The sequence below is a fragment of the Camelina sativa genome, chromosome 13, assembly GCF_030686135.1.
Source record: "Camelina sativa cultivar CO46 ecotype springtype chromosome 13, ASM3068613v1".
Taxonomy (NCBI): domain Eukaryota; kingdom Viridiplantae; phylum Streptophyta; class Magnoliopsida; order Brassicales; family Brassicaceae; genus Camelina; species Camelina sativa.
This window is the reverse complement of record NC_141892.1, coordinates 7,027,753-7,042,240: the sequence shown is the minus strand read 5'-3', so window position 1 is coordinate 7,042,240 and position 14,488 is coordinate 7,027,753. Positions and strand designations below refer to the sequence as shown.

General features: G+C 38.3%; 5 protein-coding genes across 6 annotated transcripts; 3 read left to right on the top strand and 2 right to left on the bottom strand.

Annotated features, from left to right (window-relative positions):
* Positions 1-1,044: 1,044 nt before the first annotated feature.
* On the bottom strand, positions 1,045-2,312 carry LOC104735799 (protein BOLA4, chloroplastic/mitochondrial). The gene is made up of 3 exons (XM_010455655.3): positions 1,920-2,312; positions 1,609-1,676; positions 1,045-1,308 (listed from the first exon to the last, which is right to left on the bottom strand). Exons 1-3 carry the CDS (start codon positions 2,232-2,234, stop codon positions 1,167-1,169), a joined length of 525 nt encoding a protein of 174 aa, XP_010453957.1. The 5' UTR covers positions 2,235-2,312; the 3' UTR covers positions 1,045-1,166.
* Positions 2,284-4,621, top strand: LOC104735798 (peroxisome biogenesis protein 19-2). The gene is made up of 5 exons (XM_010455654.3): positions 2,284-2,601; positions 2,706-2,745; positions 2,975-3,260; positions 3,955-4,271; positions 4,351-4,621. Exons 1-5 carry the CDS (start codon positions 2,556-2,558, stop codon positions 4,394-4,396), a joined length of 735 nt encoding a protein of 244 aa, XP_010453956.1. The 5' UTR covers positions 2,284-2,555; the 3' UTR covers positions 4,397-4,621.
* Positions 4,622-5,511: 890 nt separating this feature from the next.
* Positions 5,512-7,263, top strand: LOC104735796 ((Z)-3-hexen-1-ol acetyltransferase-like). The gene is made up of 2 exons (XM_087480388.1): positions 5,512-6,058; positions 6,269-7,263. The coding sequence occupies exons 1-2, from the start codon at positions 5,615-5,617 to the stop codon at positions 7,166-7,168; spliced, it is 1,344 nt and encodes a 447-aa protein (XP_087336514.1). The 5' UTR covers positions 5,512-5,614; the 3' UTR covers positions 7,169-7,263.
* Positions 7,264-7,696: 433 nt separating this feature from the next.
* LOC104735797 ((Z)-3-hexen-1-ol acetyltransferase-like) lies at positions 7,697-9,501 on the top strand. Its single transcript, XM_010455653.2, has 2 exons — positions 7,697-8,166; positions 8,388-9,501. The coding sequence occupies exons 1-2, from the start codon at positions 7,726-7,728 to the stop codon at positions 9,330-9,332; spliced, it is 1,386 nt and encodes a 461-aa protein (XP_010453955.1). The 5' UTR covers positions 7,697-7,725; the 3' UTR covers positions 9,333-9,501.
* Positions 9,502-9,599: 98 nt separating this feature from the next.
* On the bottom strand, positions 9,600-14,198 carry LOC104735795 (uncharacterized). Of its 2 annotated transcripts, XM_010455649.3 has the most exons (18): positions 14,033-14,198; positions 13,321-13,524; positions 13,048-13,114; positions 12,755-12,935; positions 12,488-12,540; positions 12,169-12,257; positions 11,819-12,052; positions 11,631-11,695; positions 11,437-11,497; positions 11,247-11,364; positions 11,094-11,175; positions 10,920-10,992; positions 10,787-10,848; positions 10,494-10,589; positions 10,266-10,420; positions 10,088-10,184; positions 9,927-10,004; positions 9,600-9,849 (listed from the first exon to the last, which is right to left on the bottom strand). In XM_010455649.3, the coding sequence occupies exons 1-18, from the start codon at positions 14,037-14,039 to the stop codon at positions 9,742-9,744; spliced, it is 1,830 nt and encodes a 609-aa protein (XP_010453951.1). In that variant the 5' UTR covers positions 14,040-14,198; the 3' UTR covers positions 9,600-9,741. The 2 variants fall into 2 exon arrangements, with proteins under 2 accessions (XP_010453951.1, XP_010453952.1); XM_010455650.3 differs by lacking the exon at positions 13,321-13,524 and having other exon boundaries at positions 14,033-14,185.
* Between the last annotated feature and the right edge of the window lie 290 nt (positions 14,199-14,488).

The following is a 14,488-nucleotide window of genomic DNA, read 5'->3' as shown; positions in this document are numbered from 1 at the left end:
CTCTAGACCTTGTAAAATACCAATCATTGTGTATAAACCACGTGATGGGCTAGCTGTGTTATCTATGTGTCTACTATGTTTCCAAAGCTGTGTACTTGTAATAAGTGCGTGGAGCTAAATGAACTTATGCTCCAAGTTTTTAAAAATATACTACTCTTTGTACTACTACTATATATTTTTACTAAACAATACTAAGTTCAGCTATAGTCGCATAATAATATAAGAACCGACAAAAACAAAACTGTTCGTTCATGTAACTACGGATGTGGGAATTTGAGAAAATGGACGGGTTATAACAATTACCAAGTGAAGTGAGTGTTAAAGTTGGCTATAAACAAAATCCAGGTTTGCGGGACACTTTTTGCCTAGTTGATGGAATCTACGATTAGATACAAATTTACAAAATCAACCATATAAAATTATAAATATATACTTTAACAAAAAAAGAATAAAGCAAGCATATAAATATATTATTACAACTAAGAATATATTTTAGTATTTTTTACCATCTAAATATATTTTAGTTCTTTTTTTTTAATACATTTGTTAAAAAAAAATTATATAATAATAATTGATAAAAGATGACAAGGTTTTGTTAAAAAGAATCACCACCATCACAAAATCCAAACGCTAATTTTGATTTGATTATTTTTTAAACGATTTTAAAACATCAAACACTTGTAATCACAACCACTCTAATGTATAACATGTGTTAATCATAAGAAAACCGATTACATACTTAAAAGATTTTTAAAAAAAAAAAAAAAAACCTTTCTTCATACATAAATTTTCACAATTCCAAATATATATTTTGATTTAGTTAATATACTATCAACTATAAAAATTTAGATATGATAAACATTTGATAAAAGATAACAAGGTTTTGTCCAAGAAGTTCCACTACTACAACACTATATATATTTTTTTTTTGTTAATTTATAACGATTTAAGATGTCAACATTTGTAATCGCAACCACTCCAATGCATAACATGCGTTGCCAGTCGCAAGAGAATCAATCAAAGTACTTACAAGAAACAGAAAAAGATCCAAAAATGTATTTCAATTAATAAATTATTTCTTAAAACAAACAGCATTGTCCGCTGCTAATCAAATACTAATAGATATTGAAAGGCATTCTAGTGTTTGAAAATCTTGAGGCTTCATTTCAAACTTCTGAAGGAGTCTTTGTAGTCATTTGATCAACGGCATGGACTACGTTCTGAAGCTCTTCCCAAATGGCTTTGTAGACCATCCTTTGTCTGTTCACCGCAGATTGTCCCTCAAAAGCCGATGATACCACATTGATGCTACCAAAACAGACATTAGCATAAGTCATAGAAGCAAATCTAATATGACAAGTTAAATCTGGATTCGTTCTGCACAATCATATCTACTCTGTTTATGCTGATAAGACCAGTTCTTGATTAAGTACAACTTAGAAACCCCAACTTCGATCAAAGCTACAAGAACTTATCTAGTATATGAAAGTGAAAGTTTCTATGTCTCACAAACTTCAACAAGCACTACACCAAACACAAATTGAGCTACGTGTAACAAACGAATCATAATGGGGGGAGATAAAACTGGCTAAAAGCCAGAGTAGGTACCAGACATGACGTCCATCGCCAGACATATCCGTTACAGTAACCGACTCAGCATTCAATTGTTCTTTAATCTGCACAGCCACAGGCAAGCAAACAAAAATAAACCAACTCATCATGTTGAGATACATGTGTTGATCAAACCTTACAAAACGAATCGACCTTGTAATCATATATGCGTGACAAGATTCCCTCATTAATGATTCATGACACCCTAATCTCGATTCCAGTTTCAACATTTCTGAGCTACTGAGAGTAACAGATGTTGCTAAAATTGACACTGACACACCCACCAATGAATAAATTAAAAATCTAACCTTTTGTTCCATGGATTGCATAAGGGTTAGGTCAATAGACCCAGCGTCGTTGATTTGAGAGGATCTGGTAATGAAATTACGGCTGCGAATAATGTCAACAAGACCAAACCCAGAAGAAACCCTAGAAACTCTGTTGATGTAAATCGACGACGACGGCGGCAAAACGGCGCATCTTGAGTTAATGCTTCTCACAACGAGAGGTGCTGAAAACGAAGCAAGGGGTCTCTTTGGAGATTGAAACAGGAGACGAAGGCTCGCTCTTGTGGAAGAGAGAAGAACGTGTGGTCGTGTGGTCGCCATTAAGGTGTTCGCCATTGGCTCAGTCAGACTCGAGGGAGCTGTGAGAGAAAGAGAAAGAGCTGCTGATGTTAATGTAATGGGCTTTAATTGGGCCTTTCCGCGAAAAAAATAATTGAAGGTCATTTTAGTCATTTTGTTTCATTTAATGTGAGCCGTTGGATTGAATCCTTTAAACTTGATCGTGTGGTTAATTGAACGATCGATGTATCGGAATGATCAATTGTGAACGCCACCGCCTTTGTCTGAACTCTGAAGTCTCTCTTCTTCCTCTTCTGCGCTTCTTCCACAGGACGAGAGAGAGAGAGAGAGAGAGAGAAAGAGAGAGACTAGAGGAAAATGGCCAACGACACTCACACCGATGACTTAGACGAGCTTCTCGATAGTAATAATTTCCCTCCCCCCAAGTTTGATTTGATTGATGTGGATTCGTTTCTATAATTGAGAATTCTGGGTTTTTGTTTTGTTTCTGTGTGTGTACTTTCTCAGGCGCTTTGGATGATTTTAAGGATCTCAATCTTACTCCAAGGTTACTCCTTTCTTCCTTACAATCTATCTATCTAGTTGTATCTATGGCATGTGGTTAGCTACTTACTTAGCTCTAAATTTGAGAATGTTATTAAGATTGTTGTTACCTATTGTGAATTTTTGAGTTTAGAGTTCTGCACTTGACATGAAACATCAGTACTCAAGTATTAGAGATTTGTTATGTTTTTGTTGAGAATTGGGGGTCTTGATTAGCTTTTGGATTTGTGTAGAGCTGGAGGGGTAGTAAAACAAGATGGTGATAAAAGAGAGACTGAGCCATTGCCGAGTGGGGTTCAAGGTCTTGGAATGGGGTTACCTGATATGAGGAGCAAGAAGAAAGGAAAGCAGAAGATTGCAAAAGAGGACCATGTTGCTGAGGCTCTTGATAAACTCAGGGAACAAACCAGAGAAACTGTGAAAGGACTTGAGTCCTTGTCGTCGAACAAGCAGCCTACAGGTGATGATGCTATGGTCGAAGATTGGATCAAGCAATTCGAGGATCTTGCTGGCTCTAACGTAAGGATACACAAACTGAGTTTTTCACTTGTTGCATTCTTTATCTTGCTACACTTATCTAGTACTAGTAGTTTAATGCTCTCTTCAGTGCTCTGGTTAGATTTTAGGTGATTTTCTCTCATGGAGTTTAGATAATTTTGACCTCTATTAATGAAGTCTGTGGTGGATTTGGTTTTCTTAGTGTAAATCCGATTTCTGGTTATCTTTTTACTTATGTATATCAAGGTTTATTATGTCCCTGCTTCTGTTCATTTTTCTTCGGTTCAGCTTGATGTTTGGTCCTGCTTGCCATTACTGATGGCAGTTTGATTTGATCGTTATTATTCTTCCTAGTGGTTATTATTTGGTATAACTGTTTTCTCCATCTTATCTGAAGTTTATTAGTATCTATTTTATTGTTGTAACTAGTACATTCTTTGAAGCTGTGTTGCCTTTTCTTTGTTTGCGATGCTTCTAAGTTCTAATTATCATCTCAAACCATTGAGCTGAGTTGAGATGTAATGTTCTATATTGCTAAAGTTTCATCTAGTTAAGGTTGTTGCAAAGTAGCATTAAAGGCTGTTTTCATAGGAAGGATTGTGATAATAATATCCAAAAACCGCACTTGAAAATGAGAATTAGTTTGCAGAACCACTTGAAAGAAGTTTTGTATTTTATGATTTTTGGTTTGATAATTCCCATGTTTTGGTTTTAGGACTTGGAGTCGATAGTGGACACGATGATGCAACAACTATTATCAAAGGATATTCTTCACGAACCAATGAAAGAGATAGGCGCAAGATACCCGAAATGGCTAGAAGAGCATGAAACCAGTCTAGACAAGGAAGAATTCGAACGTTATTCGCGCCAATATGAACTAATCAAAGAACTCAACTTGGTGTATGAGAACGAACCAAACAATTCGACCAAGATCATGGAGATTATGCAGAAGATGCAAGAGTGTGGACAGCCACCAAGTGATATAGTGCAAGAGATGGATCCTGGCTTTGATTTCGCTAGTCTAGGCCAAATGTAAGTCTTCTTCCTCATCGGAACATCTGTGATCTCTAAAGACCAATGGGACTGAGTATTGTTATATGTATGTTCACAGGTCTCCGGATATGCTCGAGTCTTCACCAAATTGTTGTGTAATGTGAGGGAAGGAACAAACAAGTTTTAGAACTATTTGGCACTTGTCCAGCCATTGGAGACCATGGGTTTTTTTTTCCTGAATACTACAGTTATTCTCTGTTTGGTTAGGTTCAGGTTCTTTTGGTTTATTCAGTTTGGAAATAATATAAAATCTCTACATGAATAGGCCACTGAGAAAGAAACAAATATTTGAAATTTATAAATAAGACGAATTTCATTTAAAAACAAAAGTAATGTCTGACCCTCATGCGTAAAAGTTACGATTCGTTCTTCACCCAATTCGTCTCGCGTGTTCAATAGTTCATAGAGGATAGAGTCAAAGAGGCAACGTAGAGCAAATAACTTGTATGGTTTTATGCTTCTTACTAGTTATAATCATTCGTACTACAAGTAGACATGGTGGTCCAAAACTATTAATTATGTGGAGTTCTAAACATGTGAACTTTGTGTGTGATATAGATGTGTCCATGATGTTTAACAGAATCGAAACAAATGCTATTTCAAAACTTACAAAAAGTTGATCCAGGTTTCAAACACATGTTCAATTTCAACTGAAATATATGTGTCCGGACATGCTTATAAACCTTGTTTGATATACGGGTTCAATCATCAAAGCGTTTTCTAAAGAAAAAAACACACACACACACACACATGTACACTAAGTTTAATAAGAACATGTTTTTGATGAAAAATACTAAGTTCCATCAAAGCTTTCCAATTCAGAAAAAAGAAAAAAAAAAACATACTCATAAAACGAAACATGTACGGATGTTTATAAAACATTTCATACTTAGTAAAAAAGAAAATACGAATACGGATGAGTAGAGAAAAAACCATGTCCCTTATAAAATGAAAAAAGATTATAATTCATTTCAATTTCTATATCTTGAAAATTGAACAGTTTGAATACTATTTAACACAAAAGGGATGGTACATCCTCATAAGTCATAAACTCATAATCTTGTACATAAATTTCGACATCTTAATTGAAACCAAAGCTAGGGGCCATGGCAGACTATTCCCGTGAATAAGAACAGAGACCATTTGTATACGTAAATGAATCTAATTACGGGTACGGATGTGTGCTGCAATAATTATTTTTAATGCATATGTGCAGCCATCCCTCACTCTTTATATATAATTAGATCATTATAAGTTTGTAAATGGTAACCATAAAATAATAGTATCTCAGCAAAACGGAGCTGCAAATCCCTTCACCCGAAATGTCCGGTTCATTAACGTTTAAGGTTCACCGGCAGAAGCCTGAGTTAGTTTTTCCGGCGAAACCAACACCAAGAGAGCTCAAACTCCTCTCTGACATCGACGACCAACAAGGACTAAGATTTCACATTCCCACTATCTTCTTCTATAGACATAACCCTAAAGCTTACTCCGATCCAGTAGCAGTGATTCGGAGAGCCCTTGCAGAGACGCTGGTTTACTACTACCCGTTCGCAGGTAGGCTTCGGGATGGAGGACCGAACCGGAAACTCGCCGTGGACTGCACCGGTGAAGGCGTTTTATTCATCGAGGCAGATGCTGACGTGACGCTTGTAGAGTTTGAAGAGAAGGATGCTCTGAAGCCTCCTTTCCCTTGCTTTGAAGAACTTCTGTTTGACGTTAAAGGTTCAAGTGAAGTGCTCAACACTCCTTTGATGCTCATGCAGGTCAGTTTCACTACTAAATATCTATCATAGATACACAAATAAAATATAAATAAAAGTTTGGTTTACGTTTCTTGAAATGAACACTATTGGAGTTTTATGTATTCCAAAGAATGTTTTTTTCCTATGTTTTTCATACAACAAAATGGAAATATAATGTTACGCCTTCACGTTATTAGGTAACATTAATCTCGGTCATACAATTTCGTGTAGGTCACGCGCCTGAAATGTGGCGGTTTTATCTTTGCCGTCCGTATCAACCACGTAATGTCCGACGCCGCCGGTCTCTCGCTCTTCCTCAAAACGATGTGCGACTTCGCGAGGGGTTATCACGCGCCTACGGTTGCTCCGGTGTGGGAACGTCACCTTCTGAACGCCAGGGCCCCGTTACGTGTGTCACACGCACACCGCGAGTATGACGAGATGCCGGTAACTGGTACAGACAACGACAGTAAGGAAGACAATCTGGTAAGCCGGTCATTCTTCTTCGGCCACAAGGAGATGTCCGCAATACGGAGGCTCCTCCCACCAAATCTTGTCAACCGCAGCACCGTTATGGAAACGCTAACGTCATTTATTTGGCGTTATCGCACTGTCGCTATACAACCTGATCCAAACAAGGACATGCGGCTCATATTCATCGTGAGCGCACGTTCTAAGCTTACAACCCCGCCTCTGTCTCCAGGATACTATGGAAACGCGTTTGCGTTCCCGGTGGCAATCGCAACCGCCAGAGAACTAACTAAGAAGCCGTTAGAGTTTGCTCTGAGACTAACAAAAGAAGCGAAATATAGTGTGACGGAGGAGTACATGCGATCACTTGCGGATCTGATGGTGACAAAGGGAAGACCAAGGTTTTCCTCGGACGGAGCCTACTTGGTATCGGATGTGAGAATTTTGGCAAACATAGATTTTGGAATTTGGGGGAAACCGGTTTATGGTGGAATCGGGAGGGCCGGAGTTGTGAATTTTCCAGGGGCTAGCTGCTACGTTTCAGCTGAGAAGAGAAATGGTGAGAGAGGGATCATTGTACCAGTTTGTTTACCAGAGAAGGCGATGCAGAGGTTTGTGAAAGAGCTCGAGGGCGTGTTTTCCAATTTCCATATCTTGTAAATTAAACAGTTCCAAAAGCCAAAAACTCTAACACAAGAAATGGATTGTACATCCTCATAATATTTTATAACAAGTTTCGACTTTTCAAAACCAAAGCTAGGGGCCAAGGCAGACTACCGTGGATGAATTGGCCATTTGGAATGTTATTTTTTTTTTCGTTTATTTTCTAACTCTCGGAAGATAATTCAAACGCCACCGCAGTAACGCACAGGGATTAATAATTTAATCAACACAAGCTATTTTCAAACGTCTTGGATTTATTTAATGATAAGATAAGAAAGTTGGGCAATTATAACAAAATTTTAATTTTTTTTTTTTTGACTGCAACAAAATTTTAATTTAAAGATAGTGGAAGAAGTAAACAAATGTGTGCAGTAATTAATTAGTATTTTATACATGAAGATAATTAAGGGTAATCAAAGAATTGTAAACGAATGTGTGCTTTTTTTTTTCTTTCTCCTTCACTCTATATATTGAGATCATTACAAGTTTGTAACCATAAAATAAATACTATACCAGCAACAGAGCTGCAAAACCCTTCACTGACCCTGCCCACAATGTCTGGATCTCTGACGTTCAAGGTTCACCGGCAGAAGCCAGAGTTAGTTTCCCCGGCGAATCCAACACCGAGAGAGCTCAAACTCCTCTCTGACATCGACGACCAAGAAGGACTAAGATTTCACATTCCTACCATCTTCTTCTATAGACACAACCCTAAAGCTTACTCTGATCCAGTGGCAGTGATTCGGAGAGCCCTGGCGGAGACGCTGGTTTATTACTACCCGTTCGCCGGCAGGCTTCGTGAAGGACCGAACCGGAAATTGGTCGTAGATTGCACCGGTGAAGGCGTTTTGTTCATCGAGGCAGATGCTGACGTGACGGTTTTAGAGTTTGAAGAGAAGGATGCTCTTAAGCCTCCTTTCCGTTGCTTTGAAGAGCTTCTGTTTGGCGTCGAAGGTTCAAGTGAAGTGCTCAACTCTCCTTTGATGCTCATGCAGGTTAGTTTCACTAAGGAAACATTACAAATACACAAATATAAATAAAGTTTGGTTTACTTTTCTTCCAATTTTACTATTTAGTTTGTATGTATCCAAGTTATTTTCCTATATTTTTTAATAACAAAACGAAAATAATAGGTTCGACTTCACGTTATTACGTGGAAAAAATATGTTGGAGCGAAATAGTACGTTAATAGTGATGATTATATAATTTTGTGTAGGTCACGCGCTTGAAATGTGGCGGTTTTATCTTTGCCGTCCGTATCAACCACGTAATGTCTGACGCCTTCGGTCTCTCGCTCTTCCTCAAAACAATGTGCGACTTCGTCCGGGGTTATCACGCGCCTACGGTTCCTCCTGTGTGGGAACGTCACCGTCTAAGCGCAACAGTCCCGTCCCGTGTGTCACATGCACACCGAGAGTATGATGACATGCCGGTAACTGATACGGAACACGGCAGTAAGGGAGACAATCTCGTAGACCGGTCATTCTTCTTCGGCCACAGGGAGATGTCCGCAATACGGAGGCTCCTCCCTCCGAATCTTGTCAACCGCAGCACCGATATGGAAACACTAACTTCATTCCTATGGTGTTACCGCACTGTCGCTATACAACCTGATCCGAACAAGGAGATGCGACTCATATTCATCGTCAACGCGCGTTCTAAGCTTAAAACCCCACCGCTGTCTCCAGGATACTATGGAAACGCGTTTGCGTTCCCAGTCGCAATCACAACCGCTGGAGAACTAACTAAGAAACCGTTAGATTTTGCTCTTAGACTAGCAAAAGAGGCGAAATCTAGTGTGACGGAAGAGTACATGCGATCGCTTGCAAATCTGATGGTGACAAAGGGAAGACCAAGCTTCTCGTCAGACGGAGCCTACTTGGTATCGGATGTGAGAATTTTTTCAGACATCGATTTCGGAATATGGGGGAAACCGGTTTACGGTGGTATTGGGACGGCCAAAGTTACGGATTTTCCAGGCTCTAGCTTTTACGTTTCAGCTGAGAAGAGAAATGGTGAGAGAGGGATCATTGTACCAGTTTGTTTGCCAGAGAAGGCGATGCAAAGGTTTGTGAAAGAGCTCGAGAGTGTGTTTAGCGGTCAATTTGCATTCAATGGGGGAACCAAAAGCCCTACTAAATTGATATTGTCTTCTCTGTAAAATGATTACTGTGGTTTAGAAGTAGGTATCTGCATTTCCAATCGAGTTACCCTATCATATGATTTTATAGGATTATATGCGGTGAAGATGTGGAAAGTTTAAACAATATGATGTGCTAATGCCTAATGTATAATAGCAAGGGAAATTTGAGAGTTGGGGCTCATTCAAACTCCATCAGGGGACCAAAACCAAATGCTACAAAACTCCCTTATTGATAACCTCAATGCAATGATTGTTAATAATTTGTTGCTTGAGGGATTTGGAAAATTGAGAAATGATTTGTTTTACGAAGATCAAAAGGTGGTATATTCTTGATTATAAACAAGACGCTATTGGATATTCGTCTTTGGACCAGAAAACAACAATAAACACCAGGAAGTTACTGGACAATGTAGAGAAACCAAGTACCTCAGGAGTGAATGAGGTTGGACAAGGCAGAGGTGTCCAAAGCATTAAACTCCTTCACTGCTGCATCTACCACAAGGCCTAACTTCACAGCATCACCCTCACTCTGCGCCTGTGTCCACCAATTGGAGAATTCGAGTGAGTATTTGGCTATGTAAAAAAAGTCAAGCTTTATACATATATGTTTACCTCAATGTTAAGGGGAAGAACAGGATCGTGGAGAGAAAGTCTGAGAAGAAACCATCCACCAAAGCCGGAAACGCGGATCTATTTTTTTTTTAAAGAGAGATGTAAAGAATTATATTATGCAGTGGAGACAGGTTTTAGGGAGAAAGCAATTTTACACTCACCCCTTCATAGTTAACTGGAGCTCTTTTAAGATTTGGATTTGTTTCTATTGAGTTTGACAAGTGTTGCAGGACCTTCTCTCCATACTCCCGGAAATCTCTACAATTTCCAGTGGTTAGTAAACTGCAATAAACGAAGTTAAAAAACTAGTCACGAACTGAAGCAAGTCATCAATCATACCTTCCTTCAAGGTCGGGATGATTCTTGTTGATTTTAAGTCTCAGTTCTAAAGCCACTCTGGGCTCCTCCAGACCTTCAACAAGATCTGTTAAAACTTTGCTGCCACTCCCTTGACCAGCAGCTCGGGCCGCAGCCAGTTTATTCAAGAGTTTTACCTGCAGGCAAACTTCAGTTTCATATTATGTTCTTCAGTTCATAGCAAACATGTAATTGAGAAAATAAGCAAACCATGAGATACGCCCCATCATCGAGCCAATGGTTTTCTTTTAGAGCTCCATGACCACTGGTTTCTATAGCGAGATGTGATTCTTCTCCGTTGGAGTTCTGCCATCACATCACAACTCATATATTCGATAAGAAATATCAACTGTCCGTAAGAAGTAAAGCTTCTTCTGCCAGAATGTATAGTTTCTTTTTTTATGATTAACACTCTTAGACATTGTACCAAGTCTAGCGCAACTTAAATATGTAACAACAATTGGCACCAAAGCATGAGTTCTATGATCATCAAGATTTATTACCAAGCGAATAGCTTCATCAATGACATTCTTGTAGCCTCTCTTGAACCTGTGATGCTTTCCGCCTGTAGCAAGTTTGGATCAGTGAAAAATTCACAGAAAAGTAGAACAAAATGGTGGTTAACTGTTGGCATACCAAGCTTCTTTTCAATGAATGTGGTCAAACCATCCGAAGTAACACTGTCTGTAACGATAGTTGTGCCAGGGTGCTGGATGGACAAGGAAAGAACATCAGGATATAAAATTCAGTTAATATAGAATATATATGATACCCAGTCACGGTTGTGGTGAAATGGTTAGATAATCTCACTTCCTCTAGAACAATGGCAGAAAGCAAGGCAATAAGACGATTACGGTTGAACTCACGGCCAGTTGAATCCACAGCAGCAGACCTTCATAAAATTGTTTGTAAGAGGCAATCTAACAAATTCTCCTAAGTAACAGAGATAGCTGGAGTTACTACCTATCAACGTCAGTATCAAAGATGATACCCAAATCAGCCTTATTATCAAGAACAGCCTTGATTATAGCTTCCATTGCCGACTTATCTTCCGGATTAGGGATATGATTTGGAAACATACCTGATATCTAGAAGGTTTGATCAACTATCAAATTAAAATAGGCTAAGATATACTCATAGGCTTAGATATTACCATCGGGTTCCAGAAATTGACTGCCAGAAGTAATTGCTCCTAAAGGCTCAAGCACCTTGGCCTGTCAGGTTTCAGATGAAGAAACCATCAACTGCGAACCGGTAACTGGATTAAAAGAACAAACTGCCTGAACCGAAAATTTTCACGTCCTATCACCTACAACTGAAAGTATGAAACATGAGCACTGAACTTACAGCAAAAAATCCTCCAGCTCCATTTCCAGCATCAACAACTATATGGAATCCCTCTAGAGGCTTCTCTAAGAGTCAGAAACGCCACAAATTAAGGTTGTTATATTACCAGCAGATAAATGTAAGTTCAGAACTATATTGATTATACGACAAAAATTCCTGAAAAAAAAAATATCTCAAAGGAGTAATACCTAAGTCGCCTGCTGCTCTCCTAACTGCCTTTACAAGACCAGAGGTATATACTGACATATAGTCAACCTTTTTAATAGAAGAAGTTTCTCTTTGTGATTTCTTCAGATTTTCATCAGAAACGTTCTTATAAATATCTGCAGCTCGCTCTAAAATGTTTTTGATATCAACCTTCCCAAGCCCTCCATCACTGGTAAAGAACTTGAAACCGTTCCTGTTGTAAGGAAGATGGCTTGCTGCTCAAAATAAGAGCATCATACCATATGAAGTACAAAACGGAAAAGTCTCCTTAAGTGATGACTACTGTAAAGAGAAAAACTACTTGTTATGAAAATCGAAATCAACAACGTACCTGTTATCATGATAGCTCCATCAGCTGGGCACAAGAACGATTCATCTTCAGTCAATGTACTATTAAACATTGCTGGTGTTGATGCTAGTCTGCAAAACAAACGTAAACCTATATTCAAGACATGTGCTTCAATAACTTAAATTGGAAACGTGATTTAAACAACCATATGACCCAGCAGCACAACCTACACTACACTCGAGAGTTATCAAAATTCTTGATTGTTACATCGCTTCCATTCCAGTTAAATGCAAATATAATTTTGTAACAACATCCAGTTAAACTGAATATTCCAGAACAACAAAGGCTTGTCATCACTCACCCGAATTGAACAACATCTAATCCAGAAACACCAAGACCTCGAGAAACCGCCTCCTACAAAACAAACAATGGAATTGCCAGTGGAAAAAGTACTTATTCCAAATTGCATAAAGAGACAGTGGTTCCACTAGTGAAAAAAACGTCTTAGGCAAAAATGGAGAATAAAAGAAAGGTCGACCAATCACATAGAGGTAAAAATTTAAAGACTCAGACTCTCAACAATTGCCACATGGAAAAAGTCCAATAAATGAAGGATTTAGATTCCTACCAACAAGGTTTGTGCAGATATGCGAGAGTCATGGCCAATAGATACTCGCAAACGTCGGGATTCAGCCTTCTTCTTGTGTTGCAGCCATTGTCCAAAAGCAGCAGCTATGGCTTCAGAAACTGGTTCAGGAAGGCTTAGAGGTTCCCCCTCAACCCCAGGGACCGCTAAACCCCGAATATCACTGGGACAAAGAAGTGAACCATTCCAAAATGTAAATGCATAAGGAATTTTCTACATGTCGTTGAACAGAGAAAATTTACTAATATTTAGCTCGTAAGTGCCGTATGGTTCACCTGCCGTTCTGAAGCTTCAGAAAATCTATTTTGCCAAGAGACGGCGCAGTAGCACTTGACGTAGCAGCTGCAAATGAAAGAACCAAAGTAAGGAACCAATTTCAACAAGAGAAGGAGAATTGAGAAACACCACATCATTTAGCTAAGAATCAAAAGGAAACCATACAGAATGCAGGGCTGATGGCAAGAAAATTAAAAAAAAAAAGGTAAAGAAGCAAAGCAAAAGCGGGAATCAGTGGAAAAGCTGAAGCCTATCAAGAGTCTAGAACGGACCATTGCAGTAAAAAGTAGTTTGCTTTGAAATAGCAGACAGGTATTTAGAGAAAGTGTGGGAACGCATGGAAGAACTGAGGTGCAATGAAAGCTTCCCTCTTGGATAGGGAAGTAAAGCAGAGGTTTGGCTTTGGAATCGTGTCTTAAACTGCTTATTTTGTAGGAAGCAGCTCTGTACTACATTAAAGTTTTGTAAAACCTTGCCTGAAAAAAAAAACCCCACCATAAGAATTCATAGTTCTATTTCTGTTTCTCGACGACTTTAAAACATAAAAAAAAAAAAGAAGGATAGGGCTTTTTTAAGCTATCGAATGAAAACTGAATCCGATATTTCCCAAAAGAAAAAAACAGTCGAGAGAGTTTCTGTAGTTCTATCACCTCCCCGTACCCACTTCCTAAAGAGCTCTCTCATATTATATCTAATATTACAAATCTCTATCTACATATACACTCCTCCAATGCCAACCGCGTTTCCCATTGGAGCTTATCATAAAACTTTCCTTAAATGATCTCAAGTCAACACATGCATAGTTGATAGAAAAAAAAAAAAGGTGAAATTTTACATAAAAGAAGCTACAAAACAGGTTCTGATCATCATGAGATTTTTGTTTGTGATGCAAAAAGGAAAAATTAATAAAACACTAGAGAAATCAATTAACTGGATCCAACTATGGAATCGAATAACGTAACAAATCATTAAAGAATAGTTTACCTTCCATTGGAGACTCTACAATAGAGCTCACGAAATTGAGGCGAGAGTAAGTTTATTTTCAGTTTGGAGATTGGAAGAAGATCGAAGAAGAAGGCTGAGAGTGAGACTTCGATTGTGTTAGTAGTTGCTAGGCGTGAAATAATTTTTTTTATTGAACAATAACGTCAAAGTGGGCTGGTAGTTATAATGGGCTTTACAAAGCCCTTCTTTAGAAGACCGTATTTAATTAAGGGCAATTGTTAAACCCTATCCCTAAAAACTATACCCTAAAACTAAATTTATCAACCCAAAACTAAAACAATAAATTTTACATCCTTAAAAATCAATTTTTTTTGTGTGTGTTAATTTTGAAAAAAAAACTTTTGTGGTACTTTTTAAAAAAAAATACTAAAATGTTGTATTTTTGGATAAAAAATTTTGTAGTGGTATTTAAAGGAATTTATCTTTAATTAAATA

Excerpts from the sequence above, each read along its gene's own strand:
- LOC104735799 (XM_010455655.3), bottom strand. The coding sequence starts at position 2,234 with ATGGCGAACACCTTAATGGCGACCACACGACCACACGTTCTTCTCTCT. Across the intron at positions 1,677-1,919 it reads TGCAATCCATGGAACAAAAG|ATTAAAGAACAATTGAATGC; the intron begins GTTAGATTTTTA and ends GTGGCTGTGCAG. Across the intron at positions 1,309-1,608 it reads GGCGATGGACGTCATGTCTG|CATCAATGTGGTATCATCGG; the intron begins GTACCTACTCTG and ends CTGTTTTGGTAG.
- LOC104735798 (XM_010455654.3), top strand. The coding sequence starts at position 2,556 with ATGGCCAACGACACTCACACCGATGACTTAGACGAGCTTCTCGATA. Across the intron at positions 2,602-2,705 it reads CTTAGACGAGCTTCTCGATA|GCGCTTTGGATGATTTTAAG; the intron begins GTAATAATTTCC and ends GTACTTTCTCAG. Across the intron at positions 3,261-3,954 it reads AGGATCTTGCTGGCTCTAAC|GACTTGGAGTCGATAGTGGA; the intron begins GTAAGGATACAC and ends TTTTGGTTTTAG.
- LOC104735796 (XM_087480388.1), top strand. The coding sequence starts at position 5,615 with ATGTCCGGTTCATTAACGTTTAAGGTTCACCGGCAGAAGCCTGAGTTA. Across the intron at positions 6,059-6,268 it reads CTCCTTTGATGCTCATGCAG|GTCACGCGCCTGAAATGTGG; the intron begins GTCAGTTTCACT and ends AATTTCGTGTAG.
- LOC104735797 (XM_010455653.2), top strand. The coding sequence starts at position 7,726 with ATGTCTGGATCTCTGACGTTCAAGGTTCACCGGCAGAAGCCAGAGTTA. Across the intron at positions 8,167-8,387 it reads CTCCTTTGATGCTCATGCAG|GTCACGCGCTTGAAATGTGG; the intron begins GTTAGTTTCACT and ends AATTTTGTGTAG.
- LOC104735795 (XM_010455649.3), bottom strand. Across the intron at positions 12,936-13,047 it reads CTGAAGCTTCAGAACGGCAG|TGATATTCGGGGTTTAGCGG; the intron begins GTGAACCATACG and ends TCTTTGTCCCAG. Across the intron at positions 11,365-11,436 it reads TCAATTTCTGGAACCCGATG|GTATGTTTCCAAATCATATC; the intron begins GTAATATCTAAG and ends TCTAGATATCAG.